The following is a 25300-nucleotide window of genomic DNA, read 5'->3' as shown; positions in this document are numbered from 1 at the left end:
AGTGCCTGGTATGCTCTTGAAGGGGAACCCATGCCATTTTTTAAATTTTTTTATTAAAGTCGCCTGTAAGTCGCGCTGTGATTCCCACTCAAGTCATGTCCAAGTTGCCTCCCAAAGTCATGCTGGAAGTCATGTTGCCCCTGTGTGAATGGATTGTTAACCACTTGCTTACTGGGCACTTAAACCCCCCTCAGTCCCAGACCAATTTTCAGCTTTCAGCGCTGATGCACTTTGAATGACAATTGCACGGTCATGCTACACTGTACCCAAATGAAATTTTTATCATTTTTTTCCCACAAATAGAGCTTTCTTTTGGTGGTATTTAGTTACAGCTCGGAGTTTTATTTTTTGCTAAACAAACAAAAAAAGATGCAAAAAAATAAAAATAAATAAATCATGTTTTAATAGTTTGTTATAAAATTTTGCAAACGGGTCATTTTTCTCCTTCATTGAAGTGCGCTGATTAGGCAGCACTGATGGCTGCATTGGTGGGCACTGATGGGCTGCATTGGTGGGCACTGATGGGCTGCATTGGTGGGCACTGATGGGCTGCACTGGTGGGCACTGATAGGCATAGTTAAGGCGGCACTAATAGGCACAGATAAGGCGGCACCGATGGGCACAGATAAGGCGGCACTGATGGGCAAAGATGGGCACAGATAAGATGGCATGGATGGGTGGCACGGATAAGTGGCACGGATGGGTGGCACGGATGGGCACTGATAGGTACCACTGATAGATGGGACTGATGGGCACTGATAGGTGGCACTGATAGGTGGCTCTGATAGGTGGCACTGCTGGGCACTGATGGGCGGCACTGCTGGGCACTGATGGGCGGCACTGCTGGGCACTGATGGGCGGCACTGGGTCGCAGCACCTTTGAGGCAGATTGTGGGCACTGTGGGTGGCACTGTTGGTGGCACTGCTGGATGGCACTGTGGGTGGCATTGTGGGTGGCACTGTAGGTGGCACTGTGGGCACTATGGGCACTGATGGGGGGCACTGATGGGGGGCACTTACTTTTATTCAGGATGGCACGGCGGTGGGCAGGTGGGCACTGGCAGGGGGCAGGTGGTCAGCTGTATTGCTGGCCGTGATCGGGACTGATGTCCCGATCACGGCCGCCGGTGATCGGCTTTTTTTTTCTCTCCTCGCGCTGTCAGCGCGAGGAGGAATAATAGCCGATTACCGGCTCCGTTCTATCACATGATCAGCTGTCATTGGCTGACAGCTGATCACGTGATAAGGGGTCGGGATCGACCCCTTGCACGGATCGGTGATCAGGCGAGTCTCACGGACTCGCCGATCACAGAGCGCGCCGCGCGCGCCCCTCAGGGGGCGCGCAGGCCGCTCGTATCCGGGACGACGTCAATAGACGTAGTCCCGGAAATGTAGGTCCGCGCTGATGCCGTCATTTGGCAATAGCGCGGATCTGTAGTGGTTAATGATACAAGTTCAATAGACACAGATTGTTATTGTCAGATTTACGTTGAATCTCCTATTCTATATCGAACTGTGTCACAACGAAAACAAAGCATTTATTTATGTCGGATCTTTCGTTTTCGGATTCTGTGCTTTTGTTATCGTTTTGACAAAAATACCTGAAATTTGGGCAAAAATGCATTCAGATGAAAACGAATGCACATGTCTAGTACTGTCACCCAAAAATCATGATACAAAACACCCTAGAAAAGACAATATGTATGGATGATAGATATACATTAAAGGCTAATAATTAATAATATGACACATTGTACCAATGCCACTAATCCTTACACACGGCTTCAAGGAATAATAGCCACAAAAACTGTGTATATATACTAAAACAAACTTAATTTGCACTGACATAAAAATAACAATGGTAAAAAAAAAAAAGTAGAGTGGAAAATGGAAGAAAGACACAGGGAACGATGAGCAATAAATGTAGCAGAACACAGAATAATATATGTATGAAAATATGAAAAATATATAATGTGTGATATATATATATATATATATATATATATATATATATATATATATATATATATATATATATATATACACATACATATACACACACACACACACTCACACATAATAGCCCTACAGGAACAGCCCAAACCCCTATTTATAAGGAAGCCAAATTAAAACACGCATATAGATATGATGGTCAGCTGGACAGATCATAGCAAAACAAAACAAAGCAAGCCCACCCTATACATATGTATGTGTAACCTCCCGGCATCCAAAGATGGTATATGGAGATAAGTGAAAAAGCAGCAGGAGAGGAGAAGAAGAAAAAAGAGGATAATAAAAATAAAGAGACAGGTGGGGGTTGGGGGGATAGAGGAGAGAAGTAAGGAGGAATACAAAGAGACAAGGACAGACAATGCAGCCACCAGATATCAGAACATCAAATAATGTGGTGCACTTCTCTTTTGCACAAAAGTCTAAATTTGTCACCTCCTTTCTTAGCTAACACCATCCTTTCCACTCCCTGAATACATAAACTACTGGTATACTTATCATATTATGAATTCCAATGTCTTGCTATATTAGTTGAATGATCTTTAGCTACAGTATATCATATAAATCATCTTGTAGCCAGTCACTCAACCTGAGGGTAGTACATCCCACATACTGTACAGAGCACAGTTCACATGTGACTACATAGACCAAAAACCTAGTATTGCAATTCATGAACATGGAGGCCTTGAAATTCTTATTCAGAGAGGTAGAATGAATGATGTCCCTGTGTTTAACATATGGGCAACATGGAAATCTACTATCCGCACATTGATAGGACCCCCTGAACCTCAACCAATGTGGGCAATGGAATCTACTGGTATATAGACTAGGAGACAGTGTCCTATCAATGATGGGACCTCTACGTGGCACTGCTCTACAACCCTTAGATAGCACCTGGGCATAAATGGGGTTGTTATATAAAACTGGCAGATATTTCTCAATGGTGTCCCTAATGCTATTAAACTCAAAGTTGTAGGGAGTAGAGAAAACAGGGATGTTTGGGGAAAAGATGATGTTATCTAAGAGAGGGAGGTGACAAATTAAGACTTTTGTGCAAAAGAGAAGTGTATTGGATTTTCCATCTCAATACTAGAAAGCCCATTGGGTGGAATTTTGAGAGGGATGTTTAAGTCTTTTATGAATAGATTGCAGCACCACATTATTTAATGTTTTGATGTCTGGTGGCTGTGTTGTCTGTCCTTGTCTCTTTGTATTCCTCCTTACTTTTCTCCTCTATCCCCTCCTCCTTCTCTTCCTCTTTACCTTGTCTCTTTATTTTTATTTTCCTCTTTTTTCTTCTTCTCTTCTCCTGCTGCTTTTTTACTTCTTATATCTCCATATACCATCTTTGGATGCCAGGAGGTTACACATACATAAGTATTGGGGACTTCCTTTGCTTTGTTTTGCTATGATCTGTTCAGCTGGCCATCGTATCTATACGTGTGTTTGAATTTGGCTTCCTTACAAATAGGGGTTGGGCTGTTGCTGTAGTGCTATTATATATATATATATATATATATATATACACATTATATATTTTTCATATGTTCATACATATATTATTTAGGGTTCTGCTACATTTGCTCCTCATGGTTCCCCCGTGTCTTTCTTTCTTCTTTCACTCTCTTTTCATAAATTTTTTTCTTTTGTACTGTTGTTGTTTTTATGTCAGTGCAAATTAAGTTCGTTTTAGGATATATACATGGTTTTCATGGCTATTATTCCTCAAAGCCGTGTGTAAGGATTAGTGGTATTGGTACAATGTCTCATATTATTAGCCTTTAATTTATATCTATCATCTATACATATTCTTTTTTCTAGGGCGTTTTGTATCATATGATTCTTGGGTGACAGTACTGGTGTTTATTCAATAATTATTGTTACATGTTTTCAATTTGCTGATACATTGTGGTTGATGTTCACAAACCTAACACCAGTACCATTAGTAACTCTATAGAAGAAGGATATTTGGGAGGATTTTTTGAGCTGCATGCAGCGACGCTTATACATTTGGAAGGAGGGTCATGTCCATCTTCCTTTTCTTTAGCATATATGTCCGTGCATGTATATTTTTAAATTAGTACATGTATATATTGCACATAGAAGTGTTTTGATTTATGTTTCATACTTCAAGGTTTTGGTATGTATATGTAGGTACCTCGTGTTCTGTGCATGTCCGTACATTGTTTTTATGGCCTTTTGTCATTTGCATTTTGTGAGTATCCACTTTTATTTAAAACATTTTTATTATTAAATAATCTTTGGTAATGCACTAGATATGTGCACCATCCATTTCTGTTTTTCTTGTAGTATCAACAATCAGTGTTCTACATGCTTCAGTTAATGTGTCTTTATTATTCTGATGCATGTATATATACAGTATACCAGTATGTATGTGTAGCTCTTTAGCTATGACTAAGCACCTGTTGGTGTGAAAAACTTTAGCTATACATGTTGGTTAGGGATGAGCTTCAAGTTCAAGTCAAACTCATGTTCGACTCAAACATTGCCTGTTCGCCTGTTCAGGGAACAATGAACAATTTGGGCTGTTCGCGGCAAATTCGAAAAGCCAGAACACGCTGTACAAGTCTATGGGAGAAATCTAAAGTGCAAATTTTAAAGGCTAATATGCAAGTTACTGTGCTAAAAAGTGTTTGTGGACCTGGGTCCTGCCCCAGGGGACATGGATCAATGCAAAAAAAAGTTTTTAAAACGGCCGTTTTTTCAGGAGCAGTGATTTTAATAATGATTAAAGTGAAACAATAAAAGTGTAATATTCCTTTAAATTGTGTACCTTTGGGGTGTCTATAGTATGCCTGTGAAGGGGCGCATGTTTCCCGTGCTTAGAACTGTCCCTGCACAAAGTGTAATTTCGCAAGGTAAAAAAGTCTTTTAAAATCACTTTGAATTGTCGGCTCCCGTAATACAGAGAACACTCAATGAGTGTTCTCTGCTACAATTCATTCATTGATAAAAAAAAAGCGTGGGGTATTAAAAAATGTAGAGGTCACAAAACGATCATTCTCTATTTTAATACTCAAATCAAGGAAATGTCTTGTCATTTTGACCAAATGCACAATAAAGATCCCTCTAACACTTTATATATGGGGATTGATAAGTATAGGCCCCATTGGAGGGGTGGGTCATTGGTGAGAGAAATCTCAAGACAGGAAATGGCCTGGATATATAGACTTAGGACTTATGTCCCATATGACCTTAATGTCGATACAGATGGGAACGCATTCATTAATAACTCCTGAGGGCGTTCGCATGCCGTATGTGGCTTTTTATGTTATCCTGACAGTTCCTGTGTTCTTGGGAGATATCGAATATGCCTTTCCTTGATACAATGTTGAACCGGATAATTAATGAGAAATCAATTTGGATTGTTGTTGATACATTTATTACATGAAATTGTGAGCCCTCCCTGATAGCTTGTGCTCTGGGCCGTTGGCGTTTGGGGGGATTTACAATAGGTCTTTTGACCTATTGGGATTTAATAAGGGAAATGGGGATTTGTAAGCACACCCTCCTGTGGTAGGGTTGCCCCTTTGTACAAACCTTAGGGTGTGGGTGAGTTATAGTAAGTAGCCCCCTAATTTGGAAGATGAGTTGCCCCATGTCCCTTGTGTGGTATAATTGGTGGCCATTGAAGCAGAAAGGGCTGTATGCCTTTGACATAACCTAATTAGTGGACACTGAATTAATGTGTGTCACTGTATTGAGGCCCTTAGGATGTTGGTTTCCATATTCTATGTGGGCTCAATGCATAGTTATGTATATGCTCTTTAACCCATTAGAGTATGGATCTTTGGTTTAGAACTGGTTTTAGGTTTTTATGTTAAATGCGTGTATATTTTTTAATTTTTAATATTATTTTTATATATCTTTTATCACTGACTCCCTTTGATAAGGGATGTACTGTGACAACTTGGAATATTGCCATTGATATTAATATTTATTGTGTGTAATGCATTTAGTTTGATGGCCATGGTAGGGCACTTAACGGAGAGAGCTGATGTATATAGTTGGCAACTGATATGGTGGCGGTGGTACCCGCGTGTCATTTGAAATGGCTCGGCCATCCTAGTACTATACATGAGTACACAGTGTGTGCATGCATGAAAGCGAGGCTTGGTTTAGTGGAGTCTGCCGGAAGTACAAGCAGAGTCCACTGTGCGCCATTGGTTATTCCGGATGGGGTGAGGTTTGGCGAACCCGTGCGATGGCCAATCATAATGGGCGACTAGGTGGTTTGTTTATGAGTAGGAACGAGGCCTGGCTTAAACAGAAGTTACCGTCGGGTGAGCGGGGCTTGCTGGGAGTATGGGCGGAATCCACTGCCCGTCATTGGCTTTCCTGAACGGGGTGGGGTGTTGGTAGACTGGGGAACTTGTTTACTAATAGAAATGAGGCTTGACTGGAGCAGAAGTCACCGGTGGCCCAATACAGGGATTGGGTTAACAAAGGACCATGGGAGGGTTTGATAAACCGGATGATCTGATATTCTGTTTACCATCGAAAACGAGGCTTGGTTTAAGCGGGAATTGCCGAGTGCCCAGAGCGAGGCTTGGAGGGGTAGTGGCATTATAAATGGAGGTGATGTAGCGTGCCGCTCGTGCCCCTGGATAACGTAATTTTTTACGAAACGTGTAGGGATGAGCGATGTGCTGACCTCACCTCGTGTGAAGAAGTGTATATCCAGGAAGGACGGGTTTGTCCGTGTGCGTCCGGCCGGCGCAGCGGACTTAAGGCTGAGGTTTTTCTTGTATATTGTAAGTGCATTATTATTTTACATTTGGATCCAATTAATAAAGGGTTTTATACTATTGGAGCTTCATCTATCTTCCATGTGATTGGCGTATATCCTCAAGTCTTTTAAGTATACGGGAGATGTTTTGAGGAAGTGCATCCAATAATCTGGTTACTAAAGCAGTGGTGTGAGGAGAGCAGCAAGGATCCTTATCGGAGTGGGGGATAATTGTATACCTACATGCCTTATGTAACCCTCTGTAGTGGGGGGTCATGAATTTGTGGTAAGAAGTAAATCTAGATATATGGTGGTGGATCAAGTACTATTCACATGTGGAAGATTTCATCTCTTCATTCGTTCATATTCAGTTAAATTTGAAAGGACTTTTTTTTCCGTATTTTATATATGTTTTGTAATTAATACACTGGGTGTTCTCTACATTGTTTTTTGCTGGATCACTGTCTATGATTCATTTAGAATTTCCTATATTACCCATGGGATAGGGTAAAATAGGCTTATATGATATTGTCACACTATTTGTGAAGTATATGCACGGCAGGTTTTATCCTTGTGGTATAATTAGTGTTTAGCGCAGCTTTTTTATTTGTCTATTGTGGGGATGAGGCCCTTGTTCCCATCAACATGGGGACATGGTGCTTTGAGGGGTCACAGACCCCCAAAGCATCCTTCCAATGTTGAGGGCATGTGGCCTGGTACGGTTCAGGAGGGGGGGGGGGGGGGGCGCTCTCTCGTCCCCAGCTCTTTTCCTGTGGCCTGCCAGGTTGCGTGCTCGGATAAAGGGTCTGGTATGGATTTTTAGGGGGACCCCACGTCAATTTTTTTTAATATCCATACCAGACCTGAAGGGCCTGGTAATTGAATTTAGGGGAACCCCACGCTTTTTTTTTTTTTTTTTATCAATGAATGAATTGTCGGCTCCATAATACAGAGAACACTCATTGAGTGTTCTCTGTATTACAGGAGCCGACAATTCAAAGTGATTATAAAAGACTTTTTTTGCTTGCGAAATTACACTTTGTGCAGGGACAGTTATAAGCACGGGAAACATGTGCCCCTTCACAGGCATACTATAGACACCCCCAGGTACGAAATTTAAAGGAATATTACACTTTTATTGTTTCACTTTAATCATTATTAAAATCTCTGCTCCTGAAAAAACTGCAGTTTTTAAAACTTTTTTTTGCATTGATCCATGTCCCCGGGGCAGGACCCGGGTCCCCAAACACTTTTTAGGCCAGTAACTTGCATATTAGCCATTAAAATTAGCACTTTAGATTTTAAACGTTCGAGTCCCATAGACTTTAATAGGGTTCTAAAGTTCACACAAAGTTTAGGTCTGTTCGCAGGTTCTGGTGCGAACCGAACAGGGGGGTGTTCAGCTCATCTTTAGTGTTGGTACACGTGTACATGGATGTTTTGGACCTCTGTCTTTTTTTATGAAATAAAAGGGGAATTTTTGGAGCGCAGCTGTCCAGGAAGTAAACTAATGTGGCAGATTGCTGGCTAGGGCTGTCAAAGCTAAATCATCCTAATTGCACATAAAGGAATTGAAAAATAGATGCAGGGAAATAACTCAATCTCCCCAGTTATAGACAAGAACTTTCATGAATACTATTTATAATTGTACCTACAGGCAAGGGACGCAAAAGCTGAAAAATGAGTACCGGGCCAGAGGATCTCCCATTACAATAATAAAAAATATTTCAGAACATCCTTGCCTCACAGTTTTTCAAAGCCTTTAACACAATAAACTCTACCACTCCGCTCTCCAACCAAACACTAGAAGTACAAATTAGCATCATATCTAAAGAGGGGAATGGTCCTAGGGAGTTTTGGTAATTGATTGATCTTTATGTTCTGACTGACGATCTAATTTCTTTAGGCCCTAAAATGTAAGGTCAGTACAAATACCCCCAAAATAACTCCTTTTTGGAAAGTAGACAATCTAAAGTATTTAGTAGGAGGCGTGGCGGTTTTTTGAGGTTGTAATTTTTTTCAAAGATTCATTGGAAGATTAAATTTCAATAGATTAAATATCATAAACAGCATAGGCATACTTACAATTATACCCAAATACACATTCTGCTACTCCTCTGGAGTATGGTGATACCACATGTGTGAGACTTTTTATAGCCAATGCACATAGAGAGGCCTAAAATTCAAAGAGCATCTTAAGGCTTACCAAGGGTGTAAATTACACATCTAGGTTCCTGACTACCTATCACATTTTTGGAAAATGGAAAAGTTTTTTGGAAAATATGGAAAGAACATTAAGTTGTATTTTTTTTTCACACAAATTTGTCAAGTATGTCAATACAATATGTGAAACCCACAATGTGTGAGGCCCAAGATCCAAAAAGCACCTTAAGATTTTAGGAGCTTAAAAGACCCATCTAATTTTCTGACTACTTATCATACTCTTGGGGGCCTTAGGGCACCAGGACAGTAGAAAACATCTAAAGAATGCCCGCATCTTTGAAACCAAAACACCAAAATGTTTTTTCTAAGAGGCATAGGAAGTTTTTTGAAAATATCACTTTTTTTGCCACGAGTTTTTGGAAAATGTGGAAAGAAAATGAAAATGTATTTTTTTAATGCAAAGTTGTGCAATTAATAAGATATTTATAATACACAGCATAGGCATGCTTAGAAATACACCTCACAACACATTCTGCTAGTAATTGTCAATGTTTCAATGTAACAGACACTGTATAAAACAATGTACCTTAATGGTCGCCTTTGTGCGAGTGGTCAGTGAATATACCATAGTGTAGCTTCACCTACAGCCGTCCATGTTCCTAAAAGCCAGCAGGCCTAACCTATTGGTATGTGGCTGCCCCCACAGCACAATGTTCACTGGCCAGGAAGTATAGAAGACTGAACAAAGGGTAAACACAAGAGTACTTGTGATTTTAGTTATCCACAGAGGAAGCATGGGACTTGTGTCTTGCAGTAACATAGCCAGTGGAACATGCAGATTATTATTATTATACAGGATTTATATAACGCCGACAGTTTACGCAGCACTTTAAAACATAAGAGTAAACTTTACAATACAATAAAATTCAACACAGGGGGACTCAGAGGGCCCTGCTCGTTAGGGCTTACAATCTAAGAGGAAGGGTCAAGTTATACAAAAGGGTAATAGCTGTAGGGGATGAGCTAATGGAGAAAATAGTGCAGTTGTTCGATGGAGGCAGGATAGGCTTCTCTGAAGAGGAAAGTTTTCAGGAATCGCATAAAAGTGGATACATTTGGAGACATTCTGACAGATTGGGGTAGTTAGTTCCAGAGGATGGGCGAGGCTCGGGAGAAGTCCTGGAGGCGGATATGGGAGGAGGTGATGAGGGAGCTAGAGAGCAGGTGGTCTTGAGAGGAACGAAGTGGGCGGTTAGGTTGGTATTTTGAGACTAGGCTAGTGATGTAGCTGGGGGCAGAGTTGTGGATGGCTTTGTAAGTAAGTTTTAGTATTTAGAATTTAATTAGTTGGGCAAGTGGCAGCCAATGGAAGGATTGGCAGAGAGGGGTAGCAGACACTGTGCGGTTTGTAAGGTAGATGAGTCTGGCAGCAGCATTCATGATGGACTGAAGGGGGGATAGTCTATTTAAAGTTAAGCCAATGAGGAGGGAGTTGCAGTAGTCAAGGCGAGAGATAACCAGGCAGTGAATCAGGAGCTTTGTGGTTTCATTGGTTAGAAAGGGACGTAGTTTAGAGATGTTTCGGAGGTTGAGGCGGCAAGCTTTGGAAAGTGATTGGATGTGGGGCTGAAAGGAAAGTTCAGAGTCCAGGATAACACCTAGCACCCTGACATGTGGGGATGGGTGGATGGTTGTGCCATTGCTCTTGACAGAGAAGTCAGGGAAGAGGCGCGTGGGGGAGGAAATATTATAGGTTAGTTTTTGGACAAGTTAAGTTTGAGGAAGTGTTGTGACATCCATATAGATATGCCTGTTAGTAAGTTGGTGACGCGTGAGGAGACTGATGGAGTGAGTTGAGGGGTGGAGAGATAGATTTATGTGTTGTCAGCGTAGAAATTATATTGAAGCTGACCCAGGGAAGAGGTGTAGATTGAAAATAAAAGAGGTCCAAGAACAGAACCTTGGGGGACTCCGACAGAGAAGGGAAGAGGAGTGGAGGAAGTACAGTAAGTGACACTGATGCCGCGTACACACGATCAGACTATCCGGCGGACTTAGTCTGGCGGAAAAACCACCAGAAAGTCCGCCGGACTTTCCAAACGAGCGGACCTGCCCACACACAACCGGACTTCCGCCAGACTATGGCAGGAGTCCGCCGTACTTTTAAAATGAATGGACTTACCCACACACAGAGGAAAGTCCGTTCATTTAGCCGGGACTAGCAAAAGAAGTCTATGTCGCCGCTTCGGCGGCGACATTGACACATCGCTAGCCCTGTCACCTGGTATGGACTTAAAGGGGAAGCCCTACGCTGAAAAAACGGCGTGGGGATCCCCCTCAAGGTTCATATAAGACCCTTATCCGAGCATGCAGCCCGGCCGGTCAGGAAAGGGGGTGGGTAAGAGTGAGTGCCCCCCCTCCTGAGCCATACCAGGCTGCATGCCCTCAACATGGGGGATGCTTTGGGGAAGGGGGGCCCTGTGCCCCCCCCACCCCAAAGCACCTTGTCCCCATGTTGATGAGGACAAGGGCCTCTTCATGAAAACACCCTGGTCGTTGGTTGTTTAATAAGGGGGCCCCCAGATACCGGCCCCCAACCCTATGTGAATGAGTATGGGGTACAATGTACCTGTGAAAAAAATGTAAATAAAACACAACACAAAAATAATTAAAATAATTTATTGCACAGCTCCGGGGGTCTTCTTCCGTCTTGGGGGGTCATCTCGCCGGACTCCTCCGCTATCTTCTGCAAGCTCTTTTACTAGCAGAGGAGCCCGGCTTTCTTCTTCGTTGCCGCCCGGGGGTCTTCTTCCGACTTCGGGGGTCTTGTCCCCCTCTTCGGTTCTTCTTGCCGGGCCTCCACTTCTTCTTCCAGCTCTTTTACTGGCAGTGGCCCGGTCTTCTGTCGCCGCCTTCTCTTCTCTTCTTCTCTTCTCTTCTTTTCTTCTTCCTTGAGATGTTGACTCGACGTTGTCTCTGGCCTTAATGACAGGGACGTGTTGCGTGGCAACTTATATAGGGACAATGGGCGGAGGCACCGGGTGATGTCCCCGCCCATTATGATGTCACAGTCCCAGAGGACGCCTCTTCCCCAAAGCACCCCCCCATGTTGAGGGCACGCGGCCTGGTACGGCGCGCTCGCTCGTCCCCACCCCCTTTCCTGACCGGCCAGGCTGCGTGCTCAGATAAGGGTCTTATATGGACCTTGGGGGGACCCCCACGCAGTTTTTTCAGTGTAGGGCTTCCCCTTCGATAGTCCCGGCTACCTGGAGCCGCGTTCAAAATGAACTGACTTTTCTTCATTACGGGAAAGTCTGTACATTTCAAAAGTCGGCGGACTAGCACACAAACAGCCAGATTGTCCGCCAGACTCGCAGTCCGACGGACAATTTTTGAGTCAAAACTACTTTCTAAGTTCACCGGTCTTTTGGGAAAAAAAAGTCAGCCGGAGCACACACATGGGTGGATTGTCCGGCCGACTCTGGTCCACCGGACCAAGTCTGCTGGATAATCTGATCGTGTGTACGCAGCATGAGGGTGCGTTGGGATAGGTAGGATGAGAGCCACTGAAGAGCACATTCACGGAGACCAATGGAGTAAAGTTTTTTTTGAGGAGGGGGTGGTCAACCGTGTCAAAGGCAGCTGAAAGGTTCAGAAGTAGGAGTACAGAATAGTGTCCATTGGTTTTTGCAGTTAGTAGGTCATTTGTGAGTTTTAAAAGAGCAGTTTCTGTTGAGTGTTGAGGGCGAAATCCAGATTGAAGGGGATCAAGAAGGTTGTTTTTAATGAGGTAGTCACTCAGTGGGTTGTAAACCAGTAGTTCAAAGAGTTTAGAGGAAAATGGGAGCAAGCAGATAGGGTGTAGGTTGTTAAGATTGGTAGGGTCCAAGGACGGCTTTTTAAGTATGGGGGTGACCAATGCATGTTTTAGAGCATTGGGAAAAATGCCATAGGTGAGGGAGAGATTGAAGATGTGAGTTAGAGAGTATAGGATAGAGTCAAATGGCAACCGTAGTGTTTGAGAGGGAATAGGATCCAGGGGGCAGGTGGTTAGGTGGGCATTAGAAACGAGTTTAGAAACTTCATCTGTAGTAGCAGTTTTGAATAAGGGGAGTGTTAAGAGTACCTGTTGTAATGTGGTCTTAACTGGGGGAGATACCTGTAGAGTGGAGATTTCATCATGGATTGTATCAATCTTGTTTTTGAAGTATGAAATATGTGGATCTAGGGAGGGAGGGATTATTACGGTGCCTAATAATAATAGGATATGACACGAGGTGCCAAGATTACAGACAATTAAGTACAATACATGGCTTAACAATTTAACATTAATTCTTTATTTGAAAAAAAAATCATAAAATTATGTATTATCAGAATTAATACACAACAAAGCACAGTACAATGGATAAAATAGCCGTCTACTCAATGTGATATAGTCGAAATTTAATCGCTTGTCAAGAGAGTCCCAACATGTTTCACCATTACCATGGCTTCTTCAGGGGAACCATTTTTTGACCCAAAGGAAGATGAACAATAACTATAAATAGTAACAAATAGACAAACAATTATTATACAAATTATGATTAGTTGAATACCGCCTGGTATATTAATAATCAATATTAAAAATGAGCAGATGGAGAGTGAGATTAAATTTAATAAAAAAATATTATAATTAGATACATACCCCTGGCTCATCCACAAGCCCACAATTGATGAAACACTCTCAGGGGGGGGAAGAGGCATCCAGCCCTATGTATCACCGATTGACTGCAGGGGGTAGAGGAGAGACCAATCAACGCGATTGTTATTGAAGGGGTTAAATATACAAATAGTGGTATGCAGAGGAAATGTATACCTCATACATACCAATCAGGAACGCCGGAAGTTTGGAAAAGTTTGGGATAAAAAGAACGCACTGTCATGCAACCTAAATGCACACAAAGGTACAGAGAAACCCAAAAAAACATAAGCCATAATTTGTTTTTGAAGTGATTAGCAATCTCCTGGGCAGTGAGTGAGTCAGTGGGTGGAGGCAGTGGAGGACAAGGTAGAGAGTTGAAGGTAGAGAAAAGTTTATGGGGACTGGACTAGAAGGTGTTAATAAGAGTTGTAAAATAGATCTGCTGTCATGGATCACGCCCCCGCCCACGGCGACTAGCTAACCGCGACGTGCGTTCCGGGACTGGGGTATATGAGGAACTAAGGGAATAAGGGGGAACTTATACTGAGCATGTAAGACTGGCTATGGTACTTTCACAGCCCGCACTACCTTTGGCCACAACTAGAGGGAGACTCCACTCCAATCCAGCTAGCTGACCACACACAGGCAGATACGAATCTTACATACAATCTGGTGCACTCTAAGGGTTGGGGAGAAGTCTAGCAATTACTACACACTTCTAGGGTTCCTCCAGCTATCCTGCAAGCTTAAACCCTGGTGTTAATCATGCTTACAACTGTCCCCTCACCCACACACCAGACACACAATAAACGATAGCCTGCCACCACCCAACAGTTTGTCTGCAGACTGGTCTGCTGAGCCACCACACACACAGATCTCTGTCTGGAAGATCTGTTAGCTTACAATCTGCATGCAATCTGCCAACACACAGTGCAATGGCATACTGATTGGCACGTAACTTAGACCGAGTACTTAGGCACTAAAATGCAACAACCTCTCCAGAGAAATGAGTCCTAGCTTAGTACACAGAAGTCACTAATTAATTTTATCATTTAATATCCCGAAATATTGGTCAGTACTGGTGCCAGGTAGAGACATGGTTAGCAAACAGGCAAAAGAGTGGCCCAGGCAGAAGGCAGGAACAGTGTCCATAAACAGATCATGGTCAGCACGGGTAACAGGCAGAGGCATGGTTAGCAAATAGCCAAAGGATTGATCCAGGCATTAGGCAGGACCATGGTCCATAAACAGTCCAGGATCAATACAGGCAGCAGGCAGAGGAATAGTCAGCAAATAGCCAAAGGCTTGGTACAGGGTACAGTCAACAGGCAGAAACATCAGGCTTAGGGCCTTGGCCAGACCCTTATCTGGGAATTACAGAACCCAGAAAAAAAACACATTTTTTTTTTCTCCACTTTGAAACATTACTCCAAAGCCCCCACACTCTGCATAAGTGAAAACCTTGTGTTGTCTTCAATCCCAATACTACAATGGTAGTGTAGTGTCTCTGTACATCATTCAAAAGATCAGTCCAGGTGGTAGGAAAAAAATATGGTCAGTTAACAGGGTGAGATCAGTTTGGTTGGAAGGCAGAAATGTGGTAAATTAACCCGAAAAGATTTACCCCCTTCATGACCAGGCCATTTTTTGCGATACAGCACTGCGTCGCTTTAATTGACAATTGCATGGTCATGCGACACTGTGCTCAAACAAAATTGATGTCCTTTTTTTCCCACAAATAGGGCTTTCTCTTGGTGGTATTTGATCACCTCTGCGTTTTTATTTTTTTGCGCTTTAAACAAAAAAAACAGACTAATTTGAAAAAAAAAAAAATTTTTTTTTTACTTTTTGCTATAATAAATATCCCCAAAAATATATTTAAAAAAAACTGATTTCTTCATCAGTTTAGGCTAATATGTATTCTTCTACATATTTTTGGTAAATAAGCGTACATTGATTGGTTTTCGCAAAAGTTATAGCGTTTACAAAATAGGGGATAGTTTTATGGCATTTTTATTATTATTATTTTTTTTTTTTACCAATAATGGCAGCTATCTGCGATTTTTATTGGGACTACAACATTGCGGCAGACAGATTGGACATTTTTCACACTATTTTGGGACCACTGAAATTTATATAGCAATCAGAGCTATAAATAGCCATTGATTACTGTATAAATGTCACTGGCAGGGAAGGTGTTTTATACTAGGAGGCGATCAAGGGGTTAAATGTGTCCTAGGGAGTAATTCTAATTGTGGGGGGATGGGACTGCCTGGGGGTGGAGACCAATCATTGTTCCTAAGCTGTAGGAACAACAGATCGCTCTCCTCACCCCTGACAGAACAGAGATCTGTCTGTTTATATCGATAGATTTCCATTCTCTCCTTCTCGGGTGAAATTGCGGGTAGCCAACGGCCATTGTGGCCACCGGCCATGCACGTGGACTCCTATGTCACATGGCACCCTATACTCCTTAAAGCGCCCGCCATACATCTATGGTGATCCGCGAGTGCCATTCTGATGGAGGGTGGTCGGCAAGCAGTTAAACAGGCCAGTGTCAACTCAGGCAGCAGACAGAGGCATAGTCAGTATGCAGGCAAATGATCAGTACAGGCTGCAGGGAGAAACATGGTTGAGAAAACAGACAAATGGTCTGCACACATAACATCTGATACAGAGAAATGTCAGGTAGTCAAACACATGAGAAATGTCTTCACAATACCTTCACTAATATTGTAATGAGGTATAGTGACAGAAGCAGTCTCCCATTCAGAGGCCAGGTTGTGACATTGGGGACAATAGTATTGGGTGTCATGTTTTATTGTATTACTAGTGCATACACTGCACTTTTTGGAGGTTTTTGAGTCTGTTTCAGGTGGAGGGGGGAGTCTCTCATGCAGAAGGCAGAAGCCAAGTCTTTCTGTGGACTTATGATAGATGACATAGGAAATGTACATGGCTGATTGGAAATGGTAAATGGACACTTTTTTGATCCAATGGATGAATCCTCTAGTGACTATGTAGTGCTGCAACATTTGGTACACCTCCCATGAACTGATCACAGTCATGTATGCAACTAGGTCTTTGGACTGGATGGTGCCTTACTTGCATTTTCCCTGAGGTGTCTTGGTGGATGGCAGAAAGCACATGCACATCCCAATTATCCTTCCATTTAAGGGCCAAAATGTCCATTCCGCAAACTGGCTGACTTTCCCCTGTTCAGTTTTGTGGTGACCAGTAATTGTGGCAAGCCTTTGTGTGCCACAGGCTACAGATTGCTTGAGAGAAAGGTGGCTGAAAAGTGGTGTAAGAATTGTCCACATAGAGGTGGTGCATCTAATGGAATTTTCCCACTGCTCCCCTTATAGCTTGGGCATCCAGGGGGCTTAGGCTGGCTGTCTTTTCTTTTATTAACCCAAAAAGGTATATGACTTATATCATTAGGTTTGTATAACTGGCCCTTTAATTGGGATATATTGATTAATGCCCTGTCTGCCTATAAAATGGATGAGGAACTCATAAGCATGTCTTAGATATAATAGAGGAATAAAGTGGCATATGGTGAATAGAGTGTGAGTCCAATATTTAGTGTAAGGCCAAGGAACACTTTAAATTCTTAATTTGTGATGGGTTTATACTCAAATGGATGGGAATAAATGGAACTGGCATTTTTGGTGACGTACTGCTGGAAATGAAGATTGCTTTGGTCCACAATTGAATTGAAATAAATCTTCTGCTTTAGCGGTGATCAGGGTGCTGGTGTGGCAGTGATGAGGACGCTTATGTGGCAGTGATCCGGGCAATGGTAGGGCAGTGATCAGGACACTGTGTTGGTGTATAGTGGTCTGGTATTACTGCAATCACGAACACTGGCTCTGTTGACACTAGTATGTCGGTTATCAGGACACTCATATGTCGGTGATCAGGACACTGTTATGCAAGTGATCAGGACACTGGTATGGTGGGGATCAGGGCACTGGTATGGCAGTGATCATGGCACTGGTATGGCAATGATCAGGATGCTGGTATGGCGGTGATCAGGATACTGGTATGGCTGTGATGAGGATGCTAATGTGGCATTGATCAGGATACTGGTATGGTTGTGATCAGGATGTGGACGTATAGTGATCTGGCATCACTGCAATCAGGGATACTGTTCGTGGCAGTACTAGGACAGGTGATATGCATTCATTTTTTCACACTGCACTGTTGGGCAGTGATCAGAGGCACTGTGAGTTGGCTGACAGTGTGTTTGGTGTGTGATAAACTTGTGAAAGGCTATAGATTACTCACAGTACTGGTAACGTCTCTCTGCTGCTCTCACAGACATGCAGCCTGTGTTTACATTTGTATGCAGCTGTGGTTGGACACAATGATCACCTGGAACTAATTTCATTGGTCCTGACTATGTCATGTGATCCACTGTGTTCAGTAGAGTTGAGTGAATGGTACCGGCTAAGCAGGATGTCGCTGCAGTGTGCATTCTAGGGCCCAGCGGTCAGGTACAAGGCTTTGCCAATTAGGGCACAGAGCACTGTCAGAAACCAGTTGATAATTGCTTTGTCCAATCACAGCTCAGTGCTCATAGTCCCATCCCACACTATACCCCACACTGGTTCCTTCTCACAGGAAGCTTTTGCAGTGTGTTGTTGGAGTGGAGAAAGATGGAGCAGGGCTCAGTTTGTTACTAGCGATTTAGAGTGTTCACTTATTGTGTTAGTATAGTGCAGTGTTTAACACAGCATTATATAACATTTAATGAGGACAAGGGCCTCTTCCCGACAACCCTGGCCGTTGGTTGTCGGGGTCTGCGGGTGGTGGGCTTATCGGAATCCGGGGAGCCCCCTTTAATAAGGGAGCCCCCGGATCCCGGCCCCCCACCCTATGTGAATGAGTATGGGGTACAATGTACCCCTACCCATTCACCTGTGGAAAAAAATGTAAAAAAAAACCACAACACACAAGGGTTAAACTAGTTTATTGCACAGCTCCGGGGGTCTTCTTGCCAGACTCCTCCACTATCTTCTGCTAGCTCTTTTACTAGCGGAGGAGCCTGGCTTTCTTCTTCGCCGCCCTCTTCTTCTGACTTCGGGGGTCTTGTCCCCCCTCTTATGTTCTTCTTGCCGGGCCACCGCGCCTTCTTCTAGCTCTTTTACAAGCGGTGGCCCGGTCTTCTGTCGCCGTCTTCTGTTCTTCTTTTCTTCTCTTCAGGAGCTGTTGCCTCATCACTGTCTCTGCTCACAATGACAGGAACGCGGCGTGCGGCGACTTATATAGGGACATCCCGGAAGATGTCACCACCCATTATGATGTCACAGTCCCAGAGGATGCTGGGACTGTGACATCATAATGGGCGGGGACATCATCCGGTGATGTCCCTATATAAGTCGCCGCACGCCATGTCCCTGTCATTGTGAGCAGAGATAGCGATGAGGCAACAGCTCCTGAAGAGAAGAAGAGAAGAACAGAAGACAGCAACAGCAGCAGTGGCAACAGAAGACCGGGCCACTGCTTGTAAAAGAGCTAGAAGAAGGCGTGGTGGCCCGGCAAGAAGAACCGAAGAGGGGGGACAAGATCCCTGAAGTCGGAAGAAGAGGGCGGCGGCGAAGAAGAAAGCTGGGCTCCTCCTCTAGTAAAAGAGCTAGTAGAAGATAGTGGAGGAGTCCGACGAGAAGACCCCCGAAGACCCCTGGAGCTGTGCAATAAACTATTTTAACCCTTGTGTGTTGTGTTTTTTTTTTGTACATTTTTTTCACAGGTGAATGGGTAGGGGTACATTGTACCCCATACTCATTCACATAGGTTGGGGGGCCGGGATCCGGGGGCCCCCTTATTAAAGGGGGCTCGTGGATTCTGATAAGCCCCCCGCCCGCAGACCCCGGCAACCAACGGCCAGGGTTGTCGGGAAGAGGCCCTTGTCCTCATCAACATGGGGACAAGGTGCTTTGGGGTGGGGGGGCCTTGTACGGCTCAGGAGGGGGGGGCACTCGCTCGTCCCCACCCCCTTTCCTGGCCGGCCGGGTAGCGTGCTCGGATAAGGGTCTGGTATGGATCTGAGGGGGACCCCCACGCCGTTTTTTCGGATACCAGACCTAAGGGCCTGGTATGCTCTCGGAAGGGGAACCCACGCCAATTTTTTTTAATAAATTTGGCGTGGAGTTCCCTCTTGAGAGCTCATTCTCTGATTGGCCACGGCAAAAGTCGCCTGGCCTGGGGCGACAAAGTCGTGTTGTAAGTCGCCCCAAGTCATGTACAAGTCGTGTTCAAGTCATGTCCAAGTTGCCTCCAAAAGTCGTGTTGAAAGTCGTGTTGCCCCTGTGTGAACCGGCTCTAAGGGTCCTACAAATTTAAAATACCAGAGAATTGGAACACTGAAGCTTAATCACCCCTTGACTTGACTATGAAGCGCCACATTGTTAACATGGGGTGAGACAAGGCTGAACTTCACAGTGTGGCAACTAAATTGGCAAATAATGCATCTTATACATACCTCTTTTCTCTTCTTCTCTGTCTTATACAAAATGTTCCTCATTATCTCCTTGACTTGCCACAAAGACAGAGATTATTCTTATTGTTGGCTTTGCTTTACCTTTTGCTAGTAAAGATCGATCCTGATAATGCAGCACAATGGTACAGCCTTGATGTTTTCTATTCTTGTTGTACTATTAAAACTTAAAGAATGCAATAAAAAATGGGAGACAGGGCCAGAACACAGTTACTCGATATCAAGATTTGCCTGAAAAATAACCTTTTAATGCAGGATTTAAAAAAAATGAAGACTGCAGACTTAAAAAGATTGTAAATTGTGTTATTTAAACATGAACTACATTAAAGTGTTATAATAAACCATATTCATCAATTATTGATATTTTATTTATTTTCACTTTATGTTTCTTCTTTGTTTAACAACCTAAATATGCAAATGTATACCAACCATTTACTTTTCTGTATCTCTGTTTATTAGGTTATTTCCAAGTCTCAGCATCATCACAGAGCTAACACATCCAGCAAACATGAGATTTATGCAATTTAGGGCCAAGGACTGTTATTCATTAGCTCTTTCTAAGTTGGAGAAGGTAAGGATAAATAAAACACATACTGACATCTAGTAGTTGTTTTGTGCCTTTTAGGCTGGGTTTACACATGTGAGGCACCAGGTTCATGCCTGGGGTCTGGTGCAGTTCAGGTAAAAGTCAGGTCTGAATTTTAAACTGAATTTGCACCTGAACTGGACCCAAAGAAACACTGGACCCCTTTTCAATCCAGACCGCGGGCCACCCTGGACATGTGTGAACTGGCTCCATTGAGAGTCAGTCACACTTGCCAATTTGCATATGTGTGAACTCAGCCTTAATATCTGTTAACCAAGACATCGTTGGGCAGCTCTGTTCAAACATAAAGTGTACAGAGTCAATCTATGCGACTGTACATTTTTGAGCACTGTGACTGGTCATAGAGAGACCTCCTCTTGCAACAGAAGAAAAGGAAACCTATGAATGAACGAGTCATTAATTGGTTTAAAAGCAAAACACAGATCACCGCAGCACCAGATAAGGATAATTTTTTAAACTTTTCATTCTTCATTCTTTCCTATACATTTGATCCTCTTATTACCTCTCTATGTGACCTGCATATTAACCTATCACCACCATTATACTGCACAATAACCCTCTCATGTCTATCCTCCCAGTGTATTTGACATGTACATCAACCCCTTCATCTCTTCCCTCTTTGTGTATGACCTGTATGTACTGTATCTAGTGCACCATTTACAAGCTTCATGTAATAACCCCCCCCCCCCATAAACCCCCCACCCCCCATTGCCAGCATTTTTTCTTTATTTCCAGAAAAAGTAACAAAAAATAAGCTCACCTTGGCATATCTACTTTCCAAAAATTGGAATGTTTGTACTATCCAGGCATTGTTCATTCTATTTTTGGTCTTTTTTTTCCTTTATATTGTAAAAAATAAAAAAAAAAACAGTGGCTAATAGATGCCATCAAAAAAAGACTTTATCTGTCTTAAAAAAAATCATCTGGGTACAGTGTTGCATGATGAAGTAATTGACAATCAAACTATCACAGCACTGGGAACTGGAAAATAGCTTGATAATGAAGGAGTGTTACAGGCTGGTACTCAAGTGGTTAAAGGGGTTGTAAAGTAAAAAAATTTATTTTTTTAAAATAACAAACATGTCATACTTACCTCCACTGTGCAGCTCGTTTTGCACAGAGTGGCCCCGAACCTGCTCTTCTGGGGTCCCTCGGCGGCTGTCTCTGCTTCCTCCCGCAGGTGCTTCTCACGTTAATGCGAGCTCCCTCGCATTGGTGAGAAGCACTGCGGGCGCGCTCCCGTGATACAGCCGGGGGCTATAGCCTCTCGCTGTATCACAAGGCCCCGCCCCCCGGCGCGATGCGTCATTGGATGTGATTGACAGCAGCGCGAGCCAATGGCTGCGCTGCTTTCAATCCATCCACTCCAGCCAATCAGCGGCCAGGCTGAGCGGCGAAGAGGACGGCGGGGGCGAGCGCGGGATTTTCGAGGGGTCAGGTAAGTAAAACGGGGGGACTGGGGGCGCCAGCAGTGTGAGATGTTTTTTCACCTTAATGCATAGAATGCATTAAGGTGAAAAAACATTTACCTTTACAACCCCTTTAATCTCTGATCAAATCACTATCTAGTCTTTTAGCAATCCCTATATAGGGACTAAATAGTTTTATTTTCAGAAATGATGCTAAAAGAGGTCAGTTTGATGTAAATAATTATGTAAAAATGTGTTCTCATATCTTTGTTAAAGTTCAAAAGAGCGTTCAGTTTAACCCTTTAATGCCTAAGCCTATTTCTGACATTTATTGCTTACAAGTTAAAATCTGTATTTTTTGCTAGAAAATTACTTAGAATGCCCAAACATTATATATATATATATTTTTAGCAGAGACCCTAGAGAATAAAATGGCAATCATTGCAACATTTTTATGTTACATGGTATTTGCGCAGCAGTCTTTCAAGCACAATTTTTGGGGAAAAGAGACATTCATAAATGAAAAGAAACAAAATAGTAAAGTTAGCCCAATTTGTTTGTATAATGTGAAAGATGATGTTACGCTGAGTAAATAGATACATAACATGTTGTGCTTTGAAATTGCACATAATCGTGGAATGGCAAAAAAACCTACGGTACTTAAAAATCTCCATAGGCTATGCTTTTAAAAAAAAAAAATAATTACCAGGTTAGAGTTACAGAGGAGGCCTTCTACTAAAATTATTACTCTCACTCTGATGATCGCGGAAATACCTTTTATGGGTTTACATTTGCACAACTTTTATGCGTTTACATTTTGCACAACTTTTTTTCTTATTTATTTATTTTTATTTTTTAACATTGTCTCTTTAAAAAAAAAAAAATCTGATCACTTTTATTGCTGTCACAAGGAATGTTAACATGTCCCACGTGACAGTAATAGGCAGTGACAGGTACTCTTTTCTAAAAGACCTCAAATCCCTCCTTTGCACTTAAAAGTGCTTTATTCAGATCGCCAAAATATGTTTCTGAATACTGTAATTTTTTTAAAATCTGCATGATTGGCAGCCGAGTAAACGCTGTGATGTCGCAACATCGGAGACCCGATCTGAGCCCAATCCAGCTTCGTATGGGTCTCAGCCTAGGTGGTGGACATGCTGAATGGTGGCTAGGTTCTCCCAGTGGGATGGAAGGCCCAGGAAGAGCAGCGGAAGGCGACGGAAGGGGGGGGAAATCCCTTCCCGCTCTATTAGAAAAACAGCCAAGCTTTTTAGCCTCATCAGTTGTTATCACTAAAAAGCCAACCACTGGCTCGAAAAAATGCTAGTGGGGGGATGCCTGCATAAAAAATCCTTTTCTGAAGCTGCCAACAGGGGACATGCTTTTTTTTTTAAATCAGGCTGTGGCTGCTTTAGAAAGAAAACTATGTGTAATACTTTGCACACCTTTTGTTTTGATGAACCTGGAATGTATTTAGCAGATTTAAACTGAGGTTCAACTGGGCTTTACGTGGGACCATTAAATGGGTCTTAATTAAATACTGAGTGCCTTCTGCTGGTTAAAATACACATTTTAATGTTTAATACAATAATAAAAGTATGTAAGAGGAGGCATTTAAAAATGTGTAAGTCACATTAAAAATATGATAAGAGTTTGGGAGGTATAGCTTAGCTACTATATTTGGATGAAAAATTACACTGCTAGCATTCATAGGACACACTAGGCTCCCGATGTCAGGCATGCAAATAACTGGGAACAATATCCTGCTGTACATGTTAAAAGCTGGCAGTTATTTTTGATATTACCTATTCACTTACATCGCTCTAAGGCTGCTTTCACACTGCAGCCGCTCAAGCGTTAGCGGTAAAACGCCGCTCGTTTCAACAGGGAACTTTTAACCCCAAAGAATGGGTTAAAAAGGGGATAAAAGCTCCCCTGTTGCAGTGCTTCCGAAGTAGTTTTCAACCACTTTGTAGTATACACTGCTCATAAACCGCCCCAAAGATGCTGCTTGCAGGACTTTTTCTAATGTCCTGCAGGCGCACCGCCGGAGTGTGAAAGCACTTGGGCTTTCACACTGGGGTGGCAGGGGAGGCAGTTTTCCGGCACTTTACAGGCACTATTTCTAGCGTTGAAAAAAGCCTGAAAACTGACCCAGTGTGAAAGGGGTCTAAAGGTGTGCCATAACATAAATAATTGAATTACTAATAATACTAATAATTAGTCGTGGGCCAAACACCCCCTTGGTTTGGTTCAACACCAAAACTTCCAAACATGGAAAAAGTTCGGACCTGAACCCACAACCCTATTAAAATCAAAGGGACCTGAACTTGAAAATGTTTTTTAAAGCATATAAATGCAAGTTTTTTTTTTTTTTTTTTAAGGAGCAGTGATTTAAATGATGTTTAAACAATAAAAATGAAAAAAAAAATACTTTAAATAAATTACCTGGGGGGTCTCCTTAGTCTGCCTGTAAAGTGGTGCATCTGTACCGTGTATAGAACCTGCTGAAGCAAAACTGACATTTAAAAAAAAAATATTAAATTTAACAAGCCCTACAAGCTTTCGTTATTTTGTAAACAACTGCTTGGGGAGCCAGTCTATATGATGAGGCCACAATTTAGTGCAATCGGAACAAGATTAGAGATTTTTTAGATAAATTCTGGTGTCTGGCAGGATTTGTATGAAAATAACAAAGTTGTGCCAACAGTGAGCAATTGAACCTGTTGCAGTCCAGCGGCAGCCGTCGACCACTTTAAGAGCTGTGGGAGGCGCACACGATGCCATGCATGTGGCTGGTGACCGCGATGTCCAACCGGCCACCCACAATCGTTCCACAGAAAGCCAGAACGGGGATCTGTCAATGTAAACATTTACACAGTAATCAGTGCATTTTGATAGCACTGATTGCTGTATAAATGTCAATGGTCTCAAAGAAGTGTCAGAAGTGTCCGATCTGTCCGCAGCAATGTCACAGTCCTGCTAAAAATCGCTGATCACTCCCACCATTACTAGTAAAAAAAATGACAATAAAAATGCTATAAATATATCCCCTATTTTGTAGGTGTTATAATCTTTGCTCAAACTAATCATTATATGCTTATTGCGATCTTTTTTTTACCAAAAACATGTAGTAGAATACATATTGACCTAAACTGATGACTATATTTGTTTC

General features: G+C 42.7%; 1 protein-coding gene across 2 annotated transcripts in view; it reads left to right on the top strand.

Moving 5' to 3' along the window:
* The window catches only part of KCNT2 (potassium sodium-activated channel subfamily T member 2), a 1477061-nt gene that overhangs the window by 959492 nt on the left and 492269 nt on the right, over positions 1-25300 (top strand). For both annotated transcript variants that reach the window (XM_077452683.1, XM_077452682.1), the window contains exon 22: positions 20569-20680. In XM_077452683.1, the coding sequence (XP_077308809.1) occupies positions 20569-20680 (112 nt within the window). The remainder of the gene's footprint in view (positions 1-20568; positions 20681-25300) is intronic.

Source organism: Lithobates pipiens, unplaced genomic scaffold (genome assembly GCF_037356315.1).
Source record: "Lithobates pipiens isolate NorthernLeopardFrog02 unplaced genomic scaffold, aLitPip1_a1.2 Scaffold_23, whole genome shotgun sequence".
In the NCBI taxonomy this organism is placed as follows: Eukaryota; Metazoa; Chordata; class Amphibia; order Anura; family Ranidae; genus Lithobates; species Lithobates pipiens.
The sequence above is the reverse complement of the archived record's forward strand: the minus strand, read 5'-3'. Positions and strand labels throughout refer to the sequence as shown.